This window comes from Podarcis pityusensis (genome assembly GCF_964106645.2).
Source record: "Podarcis pityusensis genome assembly, chromosome: Z".
Lineage (NCBI taxonomy): Eukaryota > Metazoa > Chordata > Lepidosauria > Squamata > Lacertidae > Podarcis > Podarcis pityusensis.
In genome coordinates this window covers 8763455-8785663 of record NC_138044.1, presented here as the reverse complement: position 1 = coordinate 8785663, position 22209 = coordinate 8763455, and the positions used below count along the sequence as shown (strand labels likewise).

The 22209-nt window shown below is 42.0% G+C and overlaps 1 protein-coding gene across 3 annotated transcripts in view; it reads left to right on the top strand.

Annotated features, from left to right (window-relative positions):
• Nucleotides 1–3030: 3030 nt before the first annotated feature.
• The window catches only part of LOC308468565 (syntaxin-binding protein 1), a 58722-nt gene continuing 39543 nt past the window's right edge, over nt 3031–22209 (top strand). The window contains exon 1 of one of the 3 annotated variants that reach the window (XM_080990927.1): nt 3031–3264. Coding sequence is in view for 2 of the 3 variants with exons in the window: in XM_080990925.1 (XP_080847051.1) it covers nt 3228–3264 (37 nt within the window). In the remaining variant the exon portion in view is untranslated. The remainder of the gene's footprint in view (nt 3265–22209) is intronic. The other 2 variants (XM_080990925.1, XM_080990926.1) reach the window with 2 other exon arrangements.

The window sequence follows — 22209 nt, the reverse complement described above, 5'->3', positions numbered from 1 at the left end:
AAGAGGCGGTTTTGCCCTCCCAGACCTTAAATTGTATTATGAGGCTGCATGTTTGGTATGGATTAGAGACTGGAAAAGCAAGAAGCATTGGATTTGGAAGGTCATGATAATAGATTCGGATGGCATGCATATCTATGGTATGGGAAAGGAAAAGTACATAAAGGATTTTATAATCATATAATTAGGAAATCATTAATGAGGGTTTGGGAGAGATATAAAGATTTAATAGAACAGAAGACACCTTGGTGGCTTTCACCACTTAAAGCTTTGCTGCTCAAGCCACTTGGTAAAAAAGGAAAGTGGCTTACATACAGTGACTTACTAAAGGACCAAGAAGGAAAATGGAAGCTAAAGGAGTATGAGGAAATAAAAGATCATTTTCAGAGTTGGTTACATTACAGGCAATTACATGAGATATACAAAGAAGACAACAAGAAAGGATTTAGTTATACTACTTCTAGATTCCAAAAGGAAGTCATAGAAGGGAAAGTGAAGTTGCTGAAGGGTGCATATAGTATTCTGCTGGAATGGGAAACAAAAGATGAGGAGGTGAAATCGGTCAAGATCAAATGGGCACAAGATATAGGACATAATATACAATTTGAAGATTGGGAAAAATTGTGGAGAATAGATCTAAAATTTACAAACTGTTCTCTTTTGAAAGAAAATTATATGAAAATGATGTATAGATGTATATATAACACCAGTACAGATTGCAAGAATGTACAAAACTGGATCAAACGTATGCTGGAAGTGTAAAGAAAAAGAAGGGACTTTTTACCACATGTGGTGGGAATGTAGAGAAATTAAATTTTTTGGGGGAAATGATATATAATAAGTTGAAGAAAATGTTTCAATTGACATTTGTAAAAAAAAAAACCAGAAGCATTTTTGTTAGGGATTGTAGGAAAAGACCTGCAAAGGAAAATAAAGAATTTATTTATGCATGCTACAATGGTGGCAAGAGTCTTAATAGCACAAGGATGGAAGAATGAGGAAATCCCGACAAAAGACCAGTGGCAAGAGAAATTGATGGACTATGCAGAATTGGCAAAACTGACATGCAAACTGTGAGACAAGGACAACTGTGACTTTAAAGAAGAATGGGAACTCTTTACAAACTAATTAAAAAACCCCAAAATGAATTGGACTCCTTGGCAGGTTTTGAACAAACATACACAAATTTATTGATTGTTAACATAATAGACAGATAATTTACAATTTTACAATATGCAGAGAATAACATGTGCTGAAAAATCAGAGAGAGGAGCTGAGGGAAGTCTTGGGTGGGAATGAGGGAGGGCTTTTCTTGGGGAGGGAGGAGGGAAAAATTGGGGGGAAATAATGAAGATGATATGTTTTGATAATTTGTTATGTTGAAATTTTCAATAATTTTTTTTTTAAAGGAAAGTTCGCTGGCATCTAAAATCTTTGTGAGCTGCTCCCATTCAGTTTAGAGTAGGCATAGGCAAACTCGGCCCTCCAGGTGTTTTGGGACTACAACTCCCATCATCCTTGACCCCATCATCTCAAAACATCTGGAGGGCCGAGGTTGAGGAAGCCTACATTATAATCATCATCAATATTGAGATTGTCTGTCCTCTGCTCTTCAGCCTAGAAAGGCTCCCAGAGTGGTTTACGTACAATCAATTAAACAAGACTCTCCTTGCCTGCAGGCTTACCATCTAAACAAAATGAAAATACACCCACCAGGGAAGAATGGCAGATGAAGCTGATGGACTACATGGAACTGGCGGAAATGACTGGTAGAATTCGAGACCAGGGAGAAGAGTCGGTGGAAGAAGATTGGAAAAAATTTAAAGTATATTTACAGAAATATTGCAAAATTAATGAATGTTAGAAGGATGCTGGAATGAAGTTATATGGTTTTAGCAGAAATGTTATAAAGAACTAAGTAAAAATAGATCGTTAATGGACCGAAGTGGAAAATTTAAGGTTAGAGTGTCTTAAGTTAAATTTTAGAACGAAAATTGAGAAAGATGGAAAGGACTTGCTGAAATAGCTAATTGAACTAGAATACAAAAAAGGGAGGTGTGAGGAGGTCGATGAAACAAGTATATGAAAGGTAAAGATATGGAAAGGTTGGATGTGTTTTTAAATGTTTTTGGTCTATTTTTCTTTGTTGTTTTATTGTATTGTTTTATTTTTTCTTTGGTGTATTGTAAGGTATTGTTTTGTTTTGTCTAATTCTTTATTGTTTTCTTTTCCTGTTCTCTTTTTTTGTAATTTGTAAACTCTTAATAAATATCTTTTTAAAAAAAATAAACAAAATGAAAATACATGACACATAAGGGGAAAGAGAAGAGGGGGAAAACAGGCACCAGTTCTTGAAGAGTTGCTCTCTTGACAATGAAAGTTGGCATCTGGGTCTGAAACAGAGTTTCATCTTAGTGTTGATATCCCTGTGTCTCTTGACATGTGGGCCTGGTGAATAGCTGTCTGTTCTTATTGGGACTGAGGAGTGGTAGTGGAAGCTGCCTATATTTTTCATTATTTATTTATAACCTGCTTAGTGTATTTGAAAAAAATTAAATCTCTAAGCAGCAGTGCAACATCATTAAAAAAGTGTTGTTGTTTTTTTTAAAAGCAACATAAAAGCTGCACGAAAGCAAATTCAAAACAAGGACTTTGTGGCATGGGTTAGCGGGGATGCCATCGAATGTTTGCATTCTGCAAACAAGTACATGTGTAAACGCATGTAAGGGAGGTTCATTCATACAGCAGGAGAGGCTGCGATTCTTTCTTTTACCCACCCCCATCCCTTTATTTGCAGATGTTGGCTCCGCCCCTCACCAGAGTTGGTCGATGAGCAGAGCCGCAGGCCGTGCGGGTGCGTATGTCTGTATGTGTGTAGAGAGAGTGGGGGGAGAGAGATGCTGAGCAGGCGGCGCGTTGATTGGCCCGGTGGGGGTATGACGCCATCCACGGCACCACCAGCCTCTTTCTGCATCAGCATCAGCAGCTCGCATCACAATCCGACCACGCCCTGCCTGGACCTGCCTCCTCCTCCTCCGCCCCCCCCCCGCATCCTTGCCCAGACTGCCCTCCCTCCTTCCTTTTGCAGTCAGCTGAGAAGCCAAACCGGAGTGCAGTTTTGTGCGGGGTTTTGAGCCGAGCAGCAGCAGGAAAAGGAGAAAAGGGGAAACCAGACGTGGGGATTCCTCCCCACACAAATACTTCAAGAAGAAGAACAAGAGAGGGACGTCATGGCACCAGCTGGGCTTAAGGCTGTGGTGGGAGAAAGTAAGATTAAACTCTTTTTGTTGTTGCTTCCTTCCTCTCTCTCCCCCGCCCACCTTTCATTTAATGGTCAATGAGACGGGGGCTTTCTATTCCCCCGCCTCCTGCTCCGTAGTCCCCATTGTAAAAATAAATAAGGGACGCAGCTGCAGAAATTCTGGAGAGTTGGTGGTAGTGGTGAATGAAATAGAGTATTAAGAGGGATGGAAGGGGGAGATTTGGAGCGTCACTGCAGACCTTACGTTTTTTTGTTGGGTGGGGGCGCCCTCGACGGTCGAGGACTCTACGGGTCAAGAGATCCCTTCCAACACCACCCTTTTTATACAAATAGTATCTATTCATATTATGAATAGCTTCCTGGCTAAAAAAGAGAAGCGTTCGTAACTGGAAGGGAAAAGGCGGAGGGCGACGCTGTTATTCTGCAGTATGTAGAGTGGAAGATGAGGGAGGGGGGGAAAACAGTACCGGCTTGACTATCCCCCTCATCCTTGCCCCGTTTTAAGGTGGGGGGGGCGCTTTTACCAGTAGATGTATCCTTAGCAGATCAATGTAAGACTGGTGTCTCCTGTGTCCTTAACGGATTTATCTGTGACTGGAAATTATATGTTTTATGGCCTGCAATACAGAACATGGAGAATATGTGTGTGTGTGTGTGTGTGTGTGTGTGTGTGTGTAAGCGTCAACTGAGAAATCCTCTTGTACTTGCAGGTTCATTTGGGGCGCCCCCCCCCCAATCCAGTCCTTTATTTTCTCTATCCGACTCCTCCCCCCATTCACAGTGGAAGATCTAGCGCAGATCCTGCAGTGTCAGTGCAAAACAGCCCGGTTGTTATCCTTCCCACCAATATCTCATGTATTTTTCTGTCTGTCATCCTCCCTTCAATAAACCAATACTTGTGAAGAATCCAACGAAATTCAGAAGTCCTTAGAATGACAGCATATAATAGAAGCTTTCTCGTGCATGGGAGGCTTTTTCCTGAAAATGAGAATTTGGTTTATATGTGCTCGCACTGATTTAAGGGAGGGGGCCTTTGCACACGGAACTGAAATGCTATTTTTGGTCCTTTTGAGTTGTGCATTCTAAAGTATATCCAGGGAATGGTGTGGAAGGGGGATTTGCTTTACTGTTCATCCTGCAAAATTTCGCATTTTAATTTTTTTCTTAATGTGCCAGCCACATACTAAAATGTATCGATTATATAGGTCAAGTGACATATTGCCAAAGTCCTCTTCCATTTGTACAATGCAAGTAAATAATTTCAGTCCTTTGTAGGTACGCAGATAAATAGTGAAGACGATAAGGTGGTGGTTACTTTTAATGGAGGTATGTTGCTATGGCTCATTTAAATCCGCCGTCTGTCTGAAGCAATTACAGTTAAGCCGTATTTTCAAAGGCAGCGTTGTTCAAATTATACCAGTCGTTTAAAAAAGAAAAGCAACATAATGTTAAATAATTATTATTTTTGCTTTCTCATAGAAAATGAAAGGAGCAGAATCATAGCTGGGAAACAGCCCAAAAAGGAGGCGGCTGGGGGGGGGGGCAGCAGTGGGGTTTTTTTTAGTATTTAGGAAAGAAGGCATCTTCCTCCATGTTATGACACTGGTTCAGCACTGCAGTCAGATGAGGCTGGAGATGGTGCGTGGTAGCATGACTTGGCGAGGTGGGGGCTGGGGAACGAAATAATCCTCTTAGATTTATGGCCTGCTTTGTGTTGCACTAAATCACCTGTCCAGAGACCACTGATCAGCATCTCTGCCTGACTGTTGCGTGTTCTCAATTCTAAGAAAGCATTGAGACTCAGGTGCTGCTAAAAGGTGGTGTGGGGTGGTGTTTTCCCCCTGCTTTAGCCCAAATACCACCCTTTCCTGCAAGGCAAGGCAGAATCCCCCTCCCTCTGTTGAGCTTCAAGATTTATTTATTTTTTCAGAGGGGGCAGCATAAAAAATAAAAAATGAGAAGAGCTTTGTTTGTGTTGTATCCCTACTTGATGGAAACATTTCTAGGTAGGAACTACACAAAAATCAAATCAAAGCGTAATGATTGAGGCAATGAGGGAAATGCTGGCCAATCTCAGTGTTTGCTTTTGGTGACCTCTAGCCCATGCACTGTGGATTTTTTCCCTCTTAGGTATATCATACCTTGACACAGTTCTGTTACAGCAGCAACTAATCATCACAATCGTCAACCAATGAAGATGCTAATGTGAATTTGTTGGTGGTAATACTTAATGCTGTGAAAATTGGGCAGAATTCAGGACCCTGTTCTGGGGTTCTTCTTACAAGCCATGGTTTAGGTCTCTCAAAAGCGTGTGTGAGAGATGCTTAACTGCAGACTATCTGATTTATACTGATATGAACCTGGCTGCCTATTGAGATGATCACCAGAGGCCTTGCTTCAGAACATTTGCCTTTTATAGGGGTGTCACTGAGCAGGGATTCAAACTCTTGTCTGCCAGCTCCTAGCCAACCCTACAACCGCTATGCCACACTAGCAGTCCTCATAATGTTTACCCTCCAGCAAATATTCAGTAGCATACCTACAGTGTCTGAACATAGATACCATTTTAAAGTTATCATGTTCTTATCCTTTTGATAAAGCCAAGGTCAATGAATATCTTCTAAACCCAATTGACCACGTCTTGTGACTGTGAGTTGCATGAGTTTTAATGAAGCAGAGGTGCAGAGATACTTAAGAAACTGTTGGGTGGTTCTGTTGTATCTAAAGCAAGGGTGAAGGACCCATAGACCTCCAGATGTTTCTGGACCATAGTTTCCATTATCATTGACCATACTAAATAGGACTAATAGGAGCTGGAGTCCCAACAACATTTGGTGGGGAGTGGGCGGGCACAGGTTCCCCACCACTGATCTAAAGGCAGAGCTATAGGCCTGCCATACATGTTATGGGTTGTATCCAACTAAGTTCTACTCAGAATAGACCCAGATAAATTAATGGATTTATGGGAGTCAGCTCCATTATTTTCAGTGGGTCTCCTCTGAGTAGGGCTAGCATTGGATACAAACCAGTGCTGTTGTTTTCTGATATATCTACAATACCAGGGTTGGCTACAGTGCCTTGTCTAGTGTATGTGCAATGTCAAACATTATTATGATTGTCCATCACTCTAAGCTGCCTTACTGCGTTTCCATCTCCACCATTCCCATTCAAAAAATTCCCGCATGATTCACAAAGCTTAACCCTCTCAATTCCTCCTCCTGCATTTGTATTCCTGTCTTGGCAAATCCTAATTTCAGTGAGAGTTCTAATTTTGATTTTCTTTCCTTTTAAAAATGGAACTTGTGATTTGTTCTTAATTAGACTTTCCTTAGAGTGGACCCATTGAAATCAATGAACCTAAGTTAGTTCTGCCCATCAGCTTCCATGGGTTTTACAGGTGCCATACAATACTCATTCCTCACATGTAAGAAATAGTTATTCTAGTATGGCAGCACTTACACTTTGGAACTCCTTGCCTGATGACACTAGGCAGGCACCTTCACTGTATTGGCTCCTGCTGAAAACAGGCAAGTCTCTCCAGATACATAAGATGTTAATGACTTTTAACCCCTCTTAAAATGTTTTGGGTACTTGTTTTTGCAGATCACTTATTTTTTTTAATTTGAGGTTTTGTTATAATCAAGTGGTATATAAATATTATTAGCTAAATCAATGAGCATTAGGTATGACCCCATGAAATTCATATAATTTGATAAGACCTGATCAAACCTACCCAAGTGAGTGGGATAAATCCTTGCTCATTTCACAAAGGGTCATCTTCCTTTACTACATGGGTGTGGACTCACAGGTTACTTTTCTCATGGATTCTGCTCTATATACCCTGCACTGAATCTGAATTGGACCCCTCTGTGGCTGCTATTTAAAAAGAGGGGGGAAACAGTTAAATAGATGACAACATGTTTTGTATCTAGGTGGGCCCTTGGAATACAACCAGAAAGTGACTGTCGGACTGAAGATAGCCACTGGGTCGAAGTTCCCTAGGTGACTCTCAGTACTTTTAAGGTTTGGTGGTTGGGGGAGCTGTGAGCAACTCCCATCCTCACTTGACCATTGGTCAGGCTGTCTGTGGCTGAAGTTATCATTCAGCAAAGCTTGGAGGGCCACAGCTTTCCTTACCCTATGCTACTTGAGGGGTGGTTTCTTTCAGCAGGGTGAGCTTGATGACAGTGAACGTTCTCCTTCACACACACTCTCCCAGTGTTCGAAACTCCCATTGTTCTAGGCGCATTTTGCGACAGGGAATTTCATTAAGACGAGCAGTTTCTGAGCTCTGGACGCAGTACTGTGCCTAAGATTTCAGATTAAAACTGCAGAGTGGAAGGAAGAGAGGACCTTTTTCTGCCTCCCCACTTCCAGCTGCTCTCTGAAGACTGGAGAAGAGACCCTCTTGAGAATATTAGGGGAGTGGGCAGGGGAAAGACTAGACCATGTGAAAAATGAACATAAAATTTTGGCTGCAGTTCATTTATTTTCACCTTTGTATTCTTTTTTATAAAAACATGCACCTAGACATTCCATTGTTGCACCCATGGCCTAGGTTTAAGGTGCCATGTGGCTCCTAGCTTTCATATCTCAGTTTCAAACACTGCTCTCTCTTATCTGTATCCTGTTGTGAAACACAGTTTTGTGGGCAGAACTGTTGTGGCTTTATGAGTGCTATGCAGGGATGCTTTGACCTCTGCCTGTGTTTATCTGAGGGGCCTCCATGGCGAGACATTGGCCAGATCGTGCAACATGCCTTCACAGCCCCTCTAGCCATGACTTCCTGATGCTTTGCATCCTTGGGGATGAAGTTATTTCCTGCCTTTCAGTTTCCTCTGTGTGCTCATTCCTTGTTTCCATCTGAATTGGCTTGTGATGGTGTAGGAACCTCTGAATGCAGCCAACTTTCTGACCCTCAGGAGGCTCCCTGTCCTGTCCTTGCTGCACATCCTTGAGTGTTTTATTTTCCTGGCTGGGATGTGCCTTGCCAGGGTGGAGGATAGAGAATGATGTGTGGCTATTGGTAGAAATCTGCCCACTGTACAAAGGTGTTACTTGCATTTTCTGTTCTGCCCACGTCTGCCTTTGGCTCCGACCCAGCACTAGGAATGTGGCCCCTGGAAAGTTGTATTGAAGTGAATACGGCCCTGAGACTGAAAAAGGTTCCTTGCCCCAGTGTACCTTCTTTGAAAAGGTACTTGCTACACCAAAGTCAGTCACATCCACACAATGCATTAAAAGCACATTTATTTATTTATTGGGTTTTACCTTGGTGGAAAAAATCTAAGGAGTTCAAGGTGGCATCCACAACAACCCAGTGAGGTAGGTTAGACTGAGTGGCAGTAACTGGCCCAAGGTCACCCACTGAGCTTCAAGACCGAGTGGGGATTCGAACCCTGGTCCTCCTGGTCCCAATCTATACCACACTGGCTTTCATGGCTGTCCCTCAACTACCAATCTAGGAAACTTTAGATTGGGGGAAGAGGGCATGACTGAGGTGAGAGTGTGGCCTGGGAAGAGTCCCAGGGGCCAGATAGGGAGACTGGGAGGCCAAATTTCCCCACCCCTGTTGTAATGTTGAACTGAAATCCTGCCTTCCTTTGTTTTTTACCCACTGGTTCTAGCCCTGACCCCCTGAAGCAACAGTGACCAACCCAGCTCCAACTTTTCTTCAACAGCCCTTCTGATCATACCATGCCTTCCCTGAATCTGGAGACCCAGCATGGTATAGTAGTTAAAGTGTCCTGCTAGGACCTGGGAGACCAGGGTTCAAATTCCAACTAATCCATGAAGCTCGCTGGGTGAACTTGGGCCAGTTACTCACTCTCAGCCTAACTTCCCTCCCAGGGTTGTGGGTATTAAATGAGGAGGGAGAGAACTGTGTAGGGCGCCTTGAGCTTTTTGGGGAAAGGGTGGGATATAAATGCAGTGAATAAATATGAATAAATAATTTTCTCTTCACCAGGCTAACAGTATCATGCTCTGTTCCTGAAAGGACATGGTTTCCAGACCCTTAGCATCCTGGGCCTCATCTACACTGTACATTTAAGTCAGTATCATACAACTTTAATCAGTTGTGTCTTCCTCCACAAAATCCTGCAGACTGTCGTTTTTTCAGGGAACTGAGAATTTTTAGATCTCCTGACACCTCCCTTGCAAAAGGGGACATTAAAGTTTTGCTTGACCTGACATTTACTGCATGTTATATGTTAAAAGAGAATTATATGAAAATGATATATAGGTGGTATCTGACACCAAGTAAGTTAGCAAAGATGTATAAATCAGAATTATATACCTGTTGGAAAAAGAAGGTACCTTCTTCCACATGTGGTAGACATGTAAAGCTGTGACAGGCTACTGGGAGATGATTTATAACGAAATGAAAACAATGTTGAAAAGGGCTTTTATTATTAAAAAACCAGAAGCCTTTCTCTTACGAATATTAGGTTTGACATTAAGGAAAATCTCTTTATGTATGCAACAACGATAGCCCGAATAGTATATGCTTAGAAATTGAAGGAAGGTACAATGCCAACTAAGGAGGAAGGGCAGGCTAAATCAAAGAGTATGCTGAATTGGTTAGTTTAACTGGCAAATTAAGAAAACAGGAAGGGATAATATTTAAGAATGTTTGGAAAATGTTTGTTGAATATTTGGAAGATTATTGTAAACATCTAAAAACATTAGCAGGAATAGACTAAATCTAGCAGTGAAAATATAAACAAAGGGAAAATTGGTTGAGTTAAAATAGGGACTAATTAGAGTTTGCAGCAATGAAGGAGAACTTTAATGAACCATGGGGGGTGGGAGAAGGAAGTCAATCTTTAATGTATGGATTGTTTGATGTATGTTGATTTACAAAACTGAAAATGATAAATAAAATCTATTTAAAAAACAAACAAGTTTTGCTTGCCTGTTGCACTGAACACAGGTACATGCTGTCTCTCCACATGTACAAGTGTTTGTGTGAAAGTGTGTACATTTGTACTTAGCTGTTCATTTGTACTCCTCAGCTGTTGTGTACACAGGCTGTAACCTTGTTGAAAATGGGATGTAAATAATTTTACCAGTGTACTGCCCAACTGTTAGGGGTGTTCCCATTCAGCAAGGATACAATGAATGACATTCAGCAAGGATACAGCTGTACACTTGAACAATCATTCACTGGTATCATTCAAGAGAGTACAGTTCTGTGTATACCATAGTTGAATGTATACACTCTTTCACACAAATGCTGTTTCATGTGTACTTGTACCTGTGGTCAGTGTAGCATACGAATGAACCTATTGTGTACATATATTGCACGTTCATTGACTGTTACCTGTGTGAATATCTGTGCAGTGAATGTTCCACGAAGGCTGAGATGTTTTCTTATTTGCCAGACAGCTGTAACCTAGGGCTGTATCTCTTTGTTGATTTAGGATTGGAGATGAACGGTTTAAAAATATTTTGGCTAATTTAAAAAGGCACCCACCCCAATTAATTGGGTTACTTATTTTTAATCTAAGTCCTCAGGGGGTGGGTGAAAACATGGGTGGCTGGTACCATTTTGGAAGAGGCATATTTCCTCGTTTTTCACTGAACCAATTTTTTAAAAAATTAAATTATTTATATGCTGATATTCATAGAAGTTTACATTTATACATAAAATCACCCAATAAATATAAAAATATTACGATGAGAAATTGGCTAACTAATTATTCTTAATTGCCTGTTTAAGCCTAATGGAATAGAAAAGTTTTCAACAGGCATTGAAAATTTGAAACTGCCTGCTGAATGTTTTGGAGGTGGGGGAGGGGTGATTAACAAAACCAATCCTCCCGGCAAACTGGGAATATCCCCTCAGTCACACAGTTTAGGACATACCACACCTTTCCTCAGCAGAGTTTCTTTTTCTTTGAGTAAAATAAGTCTTTCAAGAAAATGTAAACTAAGCTTTAGTAATAAAGAAAACTACAACAAAATAACATGATGAGAGAAGCCAAATAAAACATGAGGCAAGTTTGAGGCAAGAAACAAGAAGAGGCAGTTGGTTCCTCATAACTGACACTCTCAACTGAACACACCCTGAAGGGAGGGGCTGATTCTGGAGCAGAACACACAAGCCCCGCCCACCAGATACCAGGCACTCTACTATTCAAATTAGGCCCCAGTGTTTTTCTTACAAGCCACTTCTCACAATGCCTAATTTGAATTAATCAATTTTAATTTAAACATCCAACAATTTCTATACAATCTTGTTTGTTCTCACTATACAAAATTGTATCATCTACCTTGCTTTATACCAGGGGTCAGCCAACTTTTTCAGCAGGGGGCCGATCCACTGTCCCTCAGACCTTGTGGGGGGCCAGACTATTTTTTTTTGGGGGGGGAATGAACGAATTCCTATGCCCCACAAATAACCCAGAGATGCATTTTAAATAAAAGCACACATTCTACTCATGTAAAAACACCAGACAGGCCCCACAAATAACTCAGAGGTGCATTTTAAATAAAAGGACACATTCTATTAATGTAAAAACATGCTGACTCCCGGACTGTCCGTGGGCCGGAATTAGAAGGCAATTGGGCTGGATGCAGCCCCTGGGCCTTAGTTTGCCTACTCATGCTTTATACCTTTGTACATTTCCATTCTTATCTAACTTTTTCTTAAACATCTATTTGCACCCTATAGCCTTTTTACCCTTTGGCAATTTAGTAAGTGTGCAAGTGTTGTTTTTATTCAGTGCTTCAAATTCTTCCTTGGCTGCTTCTATCCACTTGTCAGCTTCTTCTGCAGGTAGTTTGTCGATTTCTTTCCATGTGCCAGGTTCACAATTAGGCACTGCTCTTGCGATGTATGATAGTTGCTGGCACACCTTTGTTAACTCATGATGAGTGTCTGATTAACAGTTCTAATTGTTCATCCATATCATCACACGCAGCTTCTTGTCCTGACTCTGTTTCCCCTGGTAAAGTACGGTATCTTACTTGGACTAGTTTTCTCTGTTCTTTCAACTTCTGTGATCAGTTTTACTGGAACTTCTTCAGTTACCAAATCAGCATTAGGCTGTTTCTCCTTAAAATTGTTCTGATTAGGAACACATGCACAAGATTGCTCTCCTTCTCTAAAATACACTACTCACTTTCACTTCTCCTGTCCTTGGATTAAGAATTATGTAACCTTTGCACCCCTTCTCAAAGCCGACAAATATTCAGTCCTGATACTAAGATTGGTACATCTTTGTGCTGGCACATATGCAAAAACTTTTGATACAAAGACTCTAATGTGACTGATGTTCAGTACTCTTCCAAACCCAAGTTCAAATGCTGTTTTATTGCAGCTTTTTTTGGCAGTCTGTTCTGCAAATATGTTGCTGTCATCCTTGCCTCACCCCAATACTCAAATTAGACTTCATCAACATACATCTGACCATCTCCACCAGAGAGCAATTCTTTCTCTCCGCTATGCCATTTTGTTCTGGGGTAGATGGGGTGGTGTGCAAACGTTTAATACCATTTTCCTCTAGATAAGATTTGATGTGGTGTGACATGTACTCACCGCCATTGTCTGAAAGTATTGCTCGTGGTTTCCTCCCAAATTGATTTTCAATATTTGCAACAAACATCTTCAATTTCTCTGCAGTTTCTGATTTTTCCTTTAAAAGATAAGTTGTGCAGTATCTGGAATAATCGTCAATAAATGTTAAAATTCACTTATTTTTCCCATGAGACGTTGGTTGAATTGGACCACATATATCAGTATGAATAAGTTGCAAAGGCTCTGTTGAACTTCTCCAGCTTTGCTTGGGGAAAGAAGGTCTTGTTCCCCAGCAAACAACTTTCACATACTTCACCATTCACATCAACTTTACAAGGTTTAATCTCTATTCCTCTTACCAACGTCTCTATGTCCCAGCCTTTTGTGCTACAGATGAACACAAGTTGCACTTGAATTCTACTTGACCATATTCACCCTTTCTTGACCTGTATCTAGCACAAAGACTCCATTATTTTCAAAACCATGTGCATGTAAAACTCTGCCTTTGGTAATTACACATCTGTTGTGATTAAAATTTCCATTAAAACCACACTTGGTCAGGGTTGACACACTCAGCAAACTGTTAATTCTGGCAAGTAAACTACCTTTCTCACTTCATTACAAACAGTTCTTCTGCCTTCATCACACTTCTAGTTGGTTCTCCTGCTCCTTTTCCTTGCACAGAAATTTTGTGGCCATTTGCAACCCTAACTGTCTCTGGTGAGTTTTCATTTAACTCTCTGAAAAAAATAGCATCACATGTCGTGTGCAATGAAGCTCCTGAATCAATTAACCAACTAGAAGAGTTACTGTTCCTCATCACTGGTCATTGGCCACTCTGGCTGCAGTTGATGAGGACTGGAGTCCAATAATATTTGTGATTTATGGAAATAAAAAGTGAGAAGGCACTATGTATCAACCACTTCAAGCCCTACGATTGGCAGAGAGGGCTCTGTTGGTGTTACCTTTTCTGGCTGCTGCCCATTTGGCATGGATTGGTGGTGGGACCTTCTCGGTGGTCGTTCCCCATTTGTGGAGTCGCCTTCCTTGTGAGGTACATCTACACCCCTCAATTTTGACTTTCAGGTGAAATTTTAAAACATTGCTGGTTTACCCAGTCATTTGAAGGCATGTATAGATATCAATTCCTGGCAACCACGAAGTTAATAACAGCATGGGTGAGGTTTTTCTTCTTCCGTATTGACCCTAACACATTTCAAAGCAGCTGATCTCTTCCTTGGGAGCATAGTGCGTATAAATACTATAAAATAATATTCAGTAATCTATTAGAATTTAATGCTACACAATAAAATTAACTCCCAAACATCAGCAAATAATAAACAGAAATTCACTCTTAACAATTACAATAAATAATTACTAAACTGTGATCAATAAAAATAACTAGTCACAATGCATAAAATACCACAATACATACAAAACCATGCAAAAGGATAAAACTGAGAAACAAAGACACACAACTTATAAAATCATAGAATTTTAAGGTTGGAAGAGACCTCAAGGCATTCAACCTCCTGCAATGCAGGAAGCACAGCTAAAGAATCCATGACAGACCCAATCTCAGCTCAGAAACATCCCCTGAAGGAGAGTTCATCACCCTCAGAGGGAACCCATTCCAAATGCAGAGAACATTTGTATAGCCACTTCATGAAGGTGATTTTTGATGGAGCTGTGGCAAGGGAAGAAACCCCCTTCACCTGTAATAAAAACTTCCCAAAGGGTGCTGCTTGTGCTTCCTGTCTCACCACACATGTTAATTTTTAGCCTTGCCCTGAATCTGTGTTGCTTTATGTATTTATTATTGCATTTGTATCCTGCCTTTTCTCCAAAGAGCTCAGTGTACTATGCACAGTTCTTCTCCCTCTACATTTTGTCCTCAAAGCAAACCTGTGAGAGTAGTCTAAGAGGTAGTAGTGACTGTGGCCCAAGGTCACCCAGTGGGATTTGTGGCTGAGTGGGGGATTTGACCCCTGGTCTCTCAGCTACTCAGTCTGGCACTCTAATCATTAATACAACACTGTCTCTCTGTCAAGGTAGTTCTGAGCATCTGCTTACAAATCTCCCTAACTAGATTGTGGCTTTTTTAAAGAGTAAAATAAAATGTTGCCCATAGACATTTGTGTTATGCAGAGTTTGTTGTCGACAGCCCTGATGCTGAGGGATTTGGACCTGCACCAAGGTGAATCAGCAGTAGCGGAAGCTGCTACAGGTTTGTTGATTCTCTTAGGAGGTCACCAACCTGGCACAGTTCTTCTTTCTTTTCGTTGATTCTAGGAATAAGAAGACTGCCAGCTTCCTAAGATGGCATGGGCATGATAGTCTGATTCTTATTTATTAATAGCTTGCTTTTCCTTCAAGGACCTCTCAAAGTGTCTAATGCATTGCCCGCTAACAATCCCATGGCATTTGGTGGGTTGGCTTTGCTGTCTTCTACATGGCAACTACTCAGGGGATGCTATTTCCCCACCCCTCAAAAAGCTAGCACCTCAGGGAGAACACTTCCAGCCTGAAGTGCTTGTTTTACAGCAGCAAAGAGGATTATTGTTGTTGGCTTTTCCCCCAATGTGGCAAATGAATTGGCCTGAAGTGGAACATAGGAATAGAGGAAGCTGGCGTATACTGAATCAGGCCACTGGTGCATTTAGCTCAGTACTGTCTGCGCTGATTGACAATGACTTTCCTGTGTTTCAGGCAAGGGTCATTTTGAGCCCTGTCTGGAGACCTGGGAGCTTTTGCATGCATAGCAGATGCTCTGCCACTAAGCTATGGCTCTTCCCTTAAGACAGGGGAACATAGGAAGCTGCCTTATACTGACTAGGCCATTGGTCCTGCTAGCTTAGCATTGTCTACACGGACTGACAGTGGCCTCTCTGGGTTTCAGGTAGGGAGTCTCTTCCAGCTTCAACTGAATATGCTGGAACATTCTACATGCAAAACCACGAAGCTATGACCCTGGTACAGCTCTAGAAGGAGCCTACAGTTCTGTTTGTTTGTTTGTTTGTTTGTTTGTTTGTTTAGATCTGCTGGAAAGCAGCCATGAGAGAAGGCTGGACTGCATGCTTGCATCTATGTTACCATCATACTGTTCAAGCTATACATCTGTAAATAAATGGATCAAAAATATTTAAGGCTTTTGTGCAATGATCTTCAGAGGAAAATATAGTCTCTTTGGCTGCCCTGAATACGTACTATCGCTCTATTAGCAAAATGGGCTAGTTGGTGCCGATAGGACTGTAGCCAAAAACGGGCTACTGAGAAAAAAGTGGGTGTTATTCACATACTGTGTGGAACCTCAAGCTTTGCAGACATGCAAAAAAACCACTAGAAAAATACCCTCCGCCACCCCTCTGCAGTAAGGACTGAGTGTGCTTGGCGGCCACTGGATGTCGAGGGCCTGTTTGGGGTAGGGAAACGGAAAATGAGGGGGGGGGAGAGATAAGGAATGGAGTATCTTGGAAAAGATAGCTCTCTGACTATCACTCTGAACAGGAGTACCCTACACTGCAACATTTTGTTGTAGCTCTCACTTGTTACTTCTGTTTTACATATTGGTAATAGAGACATAGGGCTCTTCCAGACTTCATTTTGCACCGTGTTTCTAGGCACTGGTCTGGGCATTAAAGCGTGGACCTATGTTTGGAAAGCCCAGTGCAAAAGGAAGTCTGGATGAGCCTATAGTGCCTTTAAAAAATACTAAAATGTATTCCAGTATCGCCTAAAGCAAAGGGTGCCCTTTATCTGAGGAACAAATCCCGCTATCAGGTCAAGCACACATTTTTTTCCAGCATGCTATTTTAGCAATGTCATGGTGATGGTGTCCATTTTTATCCTTCCTTCTGGGTGTTGTCCTTTATTGATCTGGTTGCTTACCTCTCTCCTCTCTTTCCTTTCTCTCCTTCCTAGCAAACTCATGTTGTTATTCTTCCATGTTTTTGAGACAATGTTATTCTCCAACCCACACACCTTTTTGCATTCCCCCCCCCAAAAAAAACCAAAACAAAGAACCTTCCAGTACTGTATAGGGAAACTGGAAAGTTGCATTCTTGTATGTGTGGAGTGTTTTAAAGGAAGCGCCCCCCACACACCCAGTTTCCAGAGAAATGTCCCCTCTGTGTGTCCCCTTGAAACCTCCTTTCCCTCCTTTCCTTCTTATTAGATTTCCTGAGCTGAAAGCAGAGAGAAGGAGAGGGAGAGAGTGTGAATGTGTGTCCTGAGCAATGCTGCAATGCAGTTCTGAGGATCAAGAGCATGGCACAAGAAACGGCTGAGAGGGCCAAATTGTGCTTTGCTGCAGAAGGATGGGGAGGTTAGCCACTTCACACACCTCCAAAATAACACATCCATCACCCAAATAAATAATAACAACTGCAGAAAACTTTAAATTTAAGGGAGGGAGAGAGAGAACCTTTAACTGCTATGTATGTGTGCAAGTTCAGAAATGGTGGCTGTAATTTAAATGGAAAGGCAGGACCTCTGTGCCTGCTCAGCCTGGTAGCCAAGTGCTCATAGTTCTTCCAGTGTTCTTTTTACAATCTCTAAAGCAGACTTGTACCGGGCAGCCCTTGAAATAGAGCTCTGACCTCTATTTTCACATGGTTAAACAATGAAATATATACCTGCAAGGAATAACAGTGGCCACTGATTCAGAGGGCTTCAAAAGAGGATTAGACAAATGGAGGATCAAGCTATTAGATATGATGGATATGTTCTTCCTGCACTGTTGCAGGCAGTATATGTCTCTGAAGACCAGTTCTGGGAAATCACAAGTAGGGAATTGCTATTGCAAACTGGTTCAGCTTTTGGGGCTTCCCACTGGGGTGCCTTGCTGGCAACTGTGAGAGCAGGATGCTGAACTTGGTGGGCCTTTGGCCTGATCCAGCAGGACTCCTTCTATGTCCTTAAGATGACACTTTTGAAAAAAACCAAAGGCAGCTTTCTGTGGCTTACCTTCTTGCACAAGTCATCTGGCTGAAGAATCTCGAAGCTTGATCTCACTTTGTATGCCTAAGGGGAGCCAATGGTGTCATTACTTGGAGGTATTGATCACCACCAGGAGGTTTGGTGGGTGAGAATTGGCAGTTCCCTCACTGCAAGAAGTGAACTAAGGGAACCAGGCAGAGGGCCTCATCAGCAGTGGTGCACTCCCTGTAGAATGCCCTCCCATCAGATGTCAAGGAGATAAATGACTACACAACTTTTAGAAGACACCTGAGGGCAGCCCTCTATTAGGAAGTTTTGAAATGTTTGACGTTTTATTATGTTTTTATATTTTGCTGGAAGCCGCCCAGAGTGGCTGGAGAAACCCAGCCAGATGGGCAGGGTATAAATGTTGTTGTTATCGGAAGGAATGAATATGTTCTACCTACATACCCACTATAGCAGGGGGTGTATGCCTCTTAAGACCAGTTGCTAAGAATAACAAGTGGGGAGAGCTCTTGTGCTGGGTCCTACTTGTGGATTTCCCTTTGGGGCATTATGGTTGGCCACTTTGAGAACAGGATGTTGGACTAAATGGGCCACTGGCCTGCTCTAGTGGGGCCCTTCTTAAAGTAGATCACAAGGCAGCAGCTCTCCAAGGTACTGGGCGTGGCTTTCACATCTCCTGCTGCCTTTCAACTTTAGATGCCAGCAACTGAACTCGAAACTTGATGTGCAGAGGGAACTGATGCTGTACCACTCAGCTATGGCCTCTTCCCTCTCTAGGAAGATTACTGGGAGAGCTGTAGTCCTCTCACTTTTGTACATCTTGAAACACAACAGGTGCTGTCGAAGCAGAAATAAACCTGTGTGTATGGTGTTGCTGTTGTTGTTTTTTAAAAAATATTGCCCTTGCCTTGCTTAATTAGAGGTTAAAAATATACACACAGCACAAATGAGGTGGTAGAGTCCAAGAGTGGTAGAAAGGACTGTACCATGCCCAGCTGTAGGGGTCTGAAGCTGGAAGTGTGTTCTATTCATAAGGAAATTTAAAAACAAAAATGAAGGAGTCGTTCAAAAATTGTGTCCCCCCCCCCACTCCACTATAATCTCGAAGTGTTGTGATCTCCTCTTCTCTCCTGCTGCTGTTGCCTGTGCAGCCCATGCCTAGAAAAGGGGAAGCTGACAATAGGCTGTGGCTTGGTGCAGATCATAGGGTGGGGGAGATAATTCTGTGCAAACTACAGGGCTTGGTTTTTCTTTTTGCTGAGCCAGATTATGTAAGCAGAAGGTTTGCAGTGCCTTGTTACTCTGGAAACTTCCCCTATGCTTTCTGCAGAAAGGGGTGTGTGCAGCAGTGTGTGTGTGTGTGTGTGTGTGTTTCCTCCTTTTGTCTCATAAGCTATTTGTTGAAAGAAAAAGACCTTCACTGTTTAAAAAGTGAGATAAAAAAAAACGTATTTACTCCTGCACATTTGCTGTGCACTTTTCTTGGTAGGGATTGGTCTGTCAATTTTGTTCCCTCTCTGTTTCTCAAGTTCAGTTTTCCACATTTCTGCAACAGTTTGTGATTTTTTTTTAATGGCATACGTTCATGAAAGTGAGTCAACATTTTAGTGCAAATTTCTAACTTGCACATTTTTGCAAGCAGTTTTCTTTTTAAAAATATTTTTATTAAGCAATTTCAACATAACAAATTATCAAACTGTATATTCACATACATTATTTCCCCCCCTTTTCCCCCACCCACCTTCCATCCCTCCCTTCCCCCCACCAGGGACTCTCTGATTTCTCAGCACATATTATTCTCTGCATGTTATAATGTTATACATATCCTTATCTATCTATCTATCTATCTATCTATCATGTTATCAACCAATAAATTTGTGTATGTTTATTCAACAAGCAGTTTTCTTTATGCAGTGTTCCAGAAGAATCCATATGGATGACCAGTCGCTCTCTGCCTGAGTCTTTCCAGAAGACTCTATATGGATGACTAACATCTGTTTGCTTACCACTCAAATCATCCTTACAAGGACAATATATATTTACAGTATTTCAGGAGGAAGGGGTAGGGCTATATTAGAGAAGGGCCGTAGCTCAGGGGCAGAGTACCTGCTTTGCATGGACAATTGTCTCAGCTTCAATCCCTGGCATCTCCAAGTAGGTCTGGGAGTGTCTGCTGCCAGAAACCCTGGAGAGCTGCTGCCAGTCTGTGTAGACAATACTGAGCTACATATACAAATGGTCTGGATTGGTATAAGGCAGCTTCCTGTGTCCCTTCGAGCAACTGTCCAGATCTCAGCCCATGCAGAGGGTGAAAGTGGTGGGTGACTTGTGTATACGGGGGTCCGGTGTGACGTCCCTTCCGCTTAGTGTAAACCATCCATAAAAGGGTTGCCAAATGCGATTTAGCTTGGGGATTACAAGGCATCACCTCAAGCTGCTTGTTTCTTGTTTCTAAATAAGGTTCTAATGTCTCTCTCTCTCTGTGTCAGATTATCAGCTCCTCGTGGAGAAGGCAAGCGAATTGAGGGACTGATGCCTCTCTTTGTGTGTGCTGTGAGCAAGGAGGTTTTATGCATGTTGAGGTGCACTACTGTGGACCCCTTTCCAGTTTGTTGTTTGGTTGTTTAAATCCCTTCATTTCTTAGTTGCTTCTCCCTGTTCTAAGAATTCTAGATGTGGTTAAAAGGCCTGGTGAAGCATAGTTGTAATCTAGAAATTCCTCACTTTGGAGGCATATTGGGGAGACAGGGATTTTCACATTAGCTATGCCTACCAAGTCTCAAGCTTTGTTGTCCTCAGAAGAAGGAAGCCTGTTTCCATTTCTATAGGCTCCTCCTGCAATGTAGAATAGTAGTTTTTCAGGGTTCAGTGTTGAAGAGAGAATCACTTCCTTTGTGGGTAGCTTTCTAGGGGCCACAGAACCATGGCAGGTGGGGCCACAGGCAAAAATAGAAGGGAAAATGGATGTTTCTCTTACTTTTGTATGATAGACAACCAATGTTAGAAACTGAGATATGAAAGCTAGGAGCTAAATGGCACCTTAAGCCTAGGTTATGGGCACTGCAATGGAGTGTCTAGGCCAGTGGTTCCCAACTTTTTTTTGGCCATGCCCCACCTAAGCATCTCTAAAATTCTGATGCCCCCCCCCCCCTCTGACATATAATTCTGATTATTCAAAAAATGAACTCCTATTCATGTGGAGGAAGCCTAAAAGGCCATTTGCTGTTAATAACTCATTCTTGAATTGCCCCCCTTAAAAATCAAATTGCCCTCCTGTGGGGCATGTGCCCCACCTTGGGAACCACAGGTCTAGGAACACTTTTTAAAAACAAGAATACAAAGCTGAAAATGAATGAACTGCAGCTAAAATCTTATGTTCATTTTTGAAACCTAGACCCGTGGTTCCCATCTGAAGATTGCAAAAAAAACCCCAAAGCTATGCTTCCCCTGCCAGCCCCCTTAGTATTCTTATGAGGGTAATTTCTCAAATCTTCAGAGAGTGGCTGGAAGTGGGGAGGCAGAAAAAGCTCCTCCTTTTCTTCCACCAGTGGCAGTTTTAATCTGAAATCTTAGGCGCAGTACTGCACCCAGAGCTCAGAAACTGCTCGCATTAATAAAATTCCCTGCCACAAAATGTGCCTAGAACAATGGGAGTTTTGAACGCTTTAGACAACATTCCAGCCATGCAAAAGTAAGAAGTTTCTGGGCGCTTGAGCGTATACACCCATTTCACAGTATTCTCATGCTAAAAGCTGGCTTGAGGGGAAAGGGAAGAAGTCTCACACTTCTACACAGTTCTCCCAGATGCACAGACAGGACCAATCACAGGATTGAAACATTGTGGGAGGATGATAAATGATTTAGAATAGAGGAGAATCAATGGGCTAAGTCCATTTATGGACTAAAAAGCCAGTTGGTTAACCGCAAATGTAAGAGAAACTGCTCTTAAGATATTTCATTGTTGATCTAGGACTCCTGTATGATTATCTCATTTTCTACCAATGGTTGCCCATAACTGTTGGTCAGCATGTGCTCTTTGGTGGCACTGGCCTATAGTGGAAAAGTTTTCAACAGATATCCATGGGGGACTTGCAGACATTACAGAAGTTATTGCCTTTATATCAGAATTACTTTTATTATAAGAATGTAAAATCAGGCCAGTGGCCCATCTCGTCCCTACTGTTCTCACAGTGGCCAACCAGTTACTCGTGGGAAACCAGGGAGAAGTGTGGCCTTGGGACAGTCTCAGATAGCTGACCCCTGTGGCCTGAGATTCCTCACCTGTGGTCTATCAGTAATTCCAAGCCCAGGAATTACATTTGGCTACCAGAACTGAATGAGGTTCACAGTCCTTCAACACAGAAATCCACTCCTGTTTACTTGACTTCAGTACCACATTTGCATATTTTGTTAATAAATCAGATTGTTTGATTGAAGTACAGTTGGTTTGGTTTGATCCACCAGGATTCTCAAGTTCTCAACT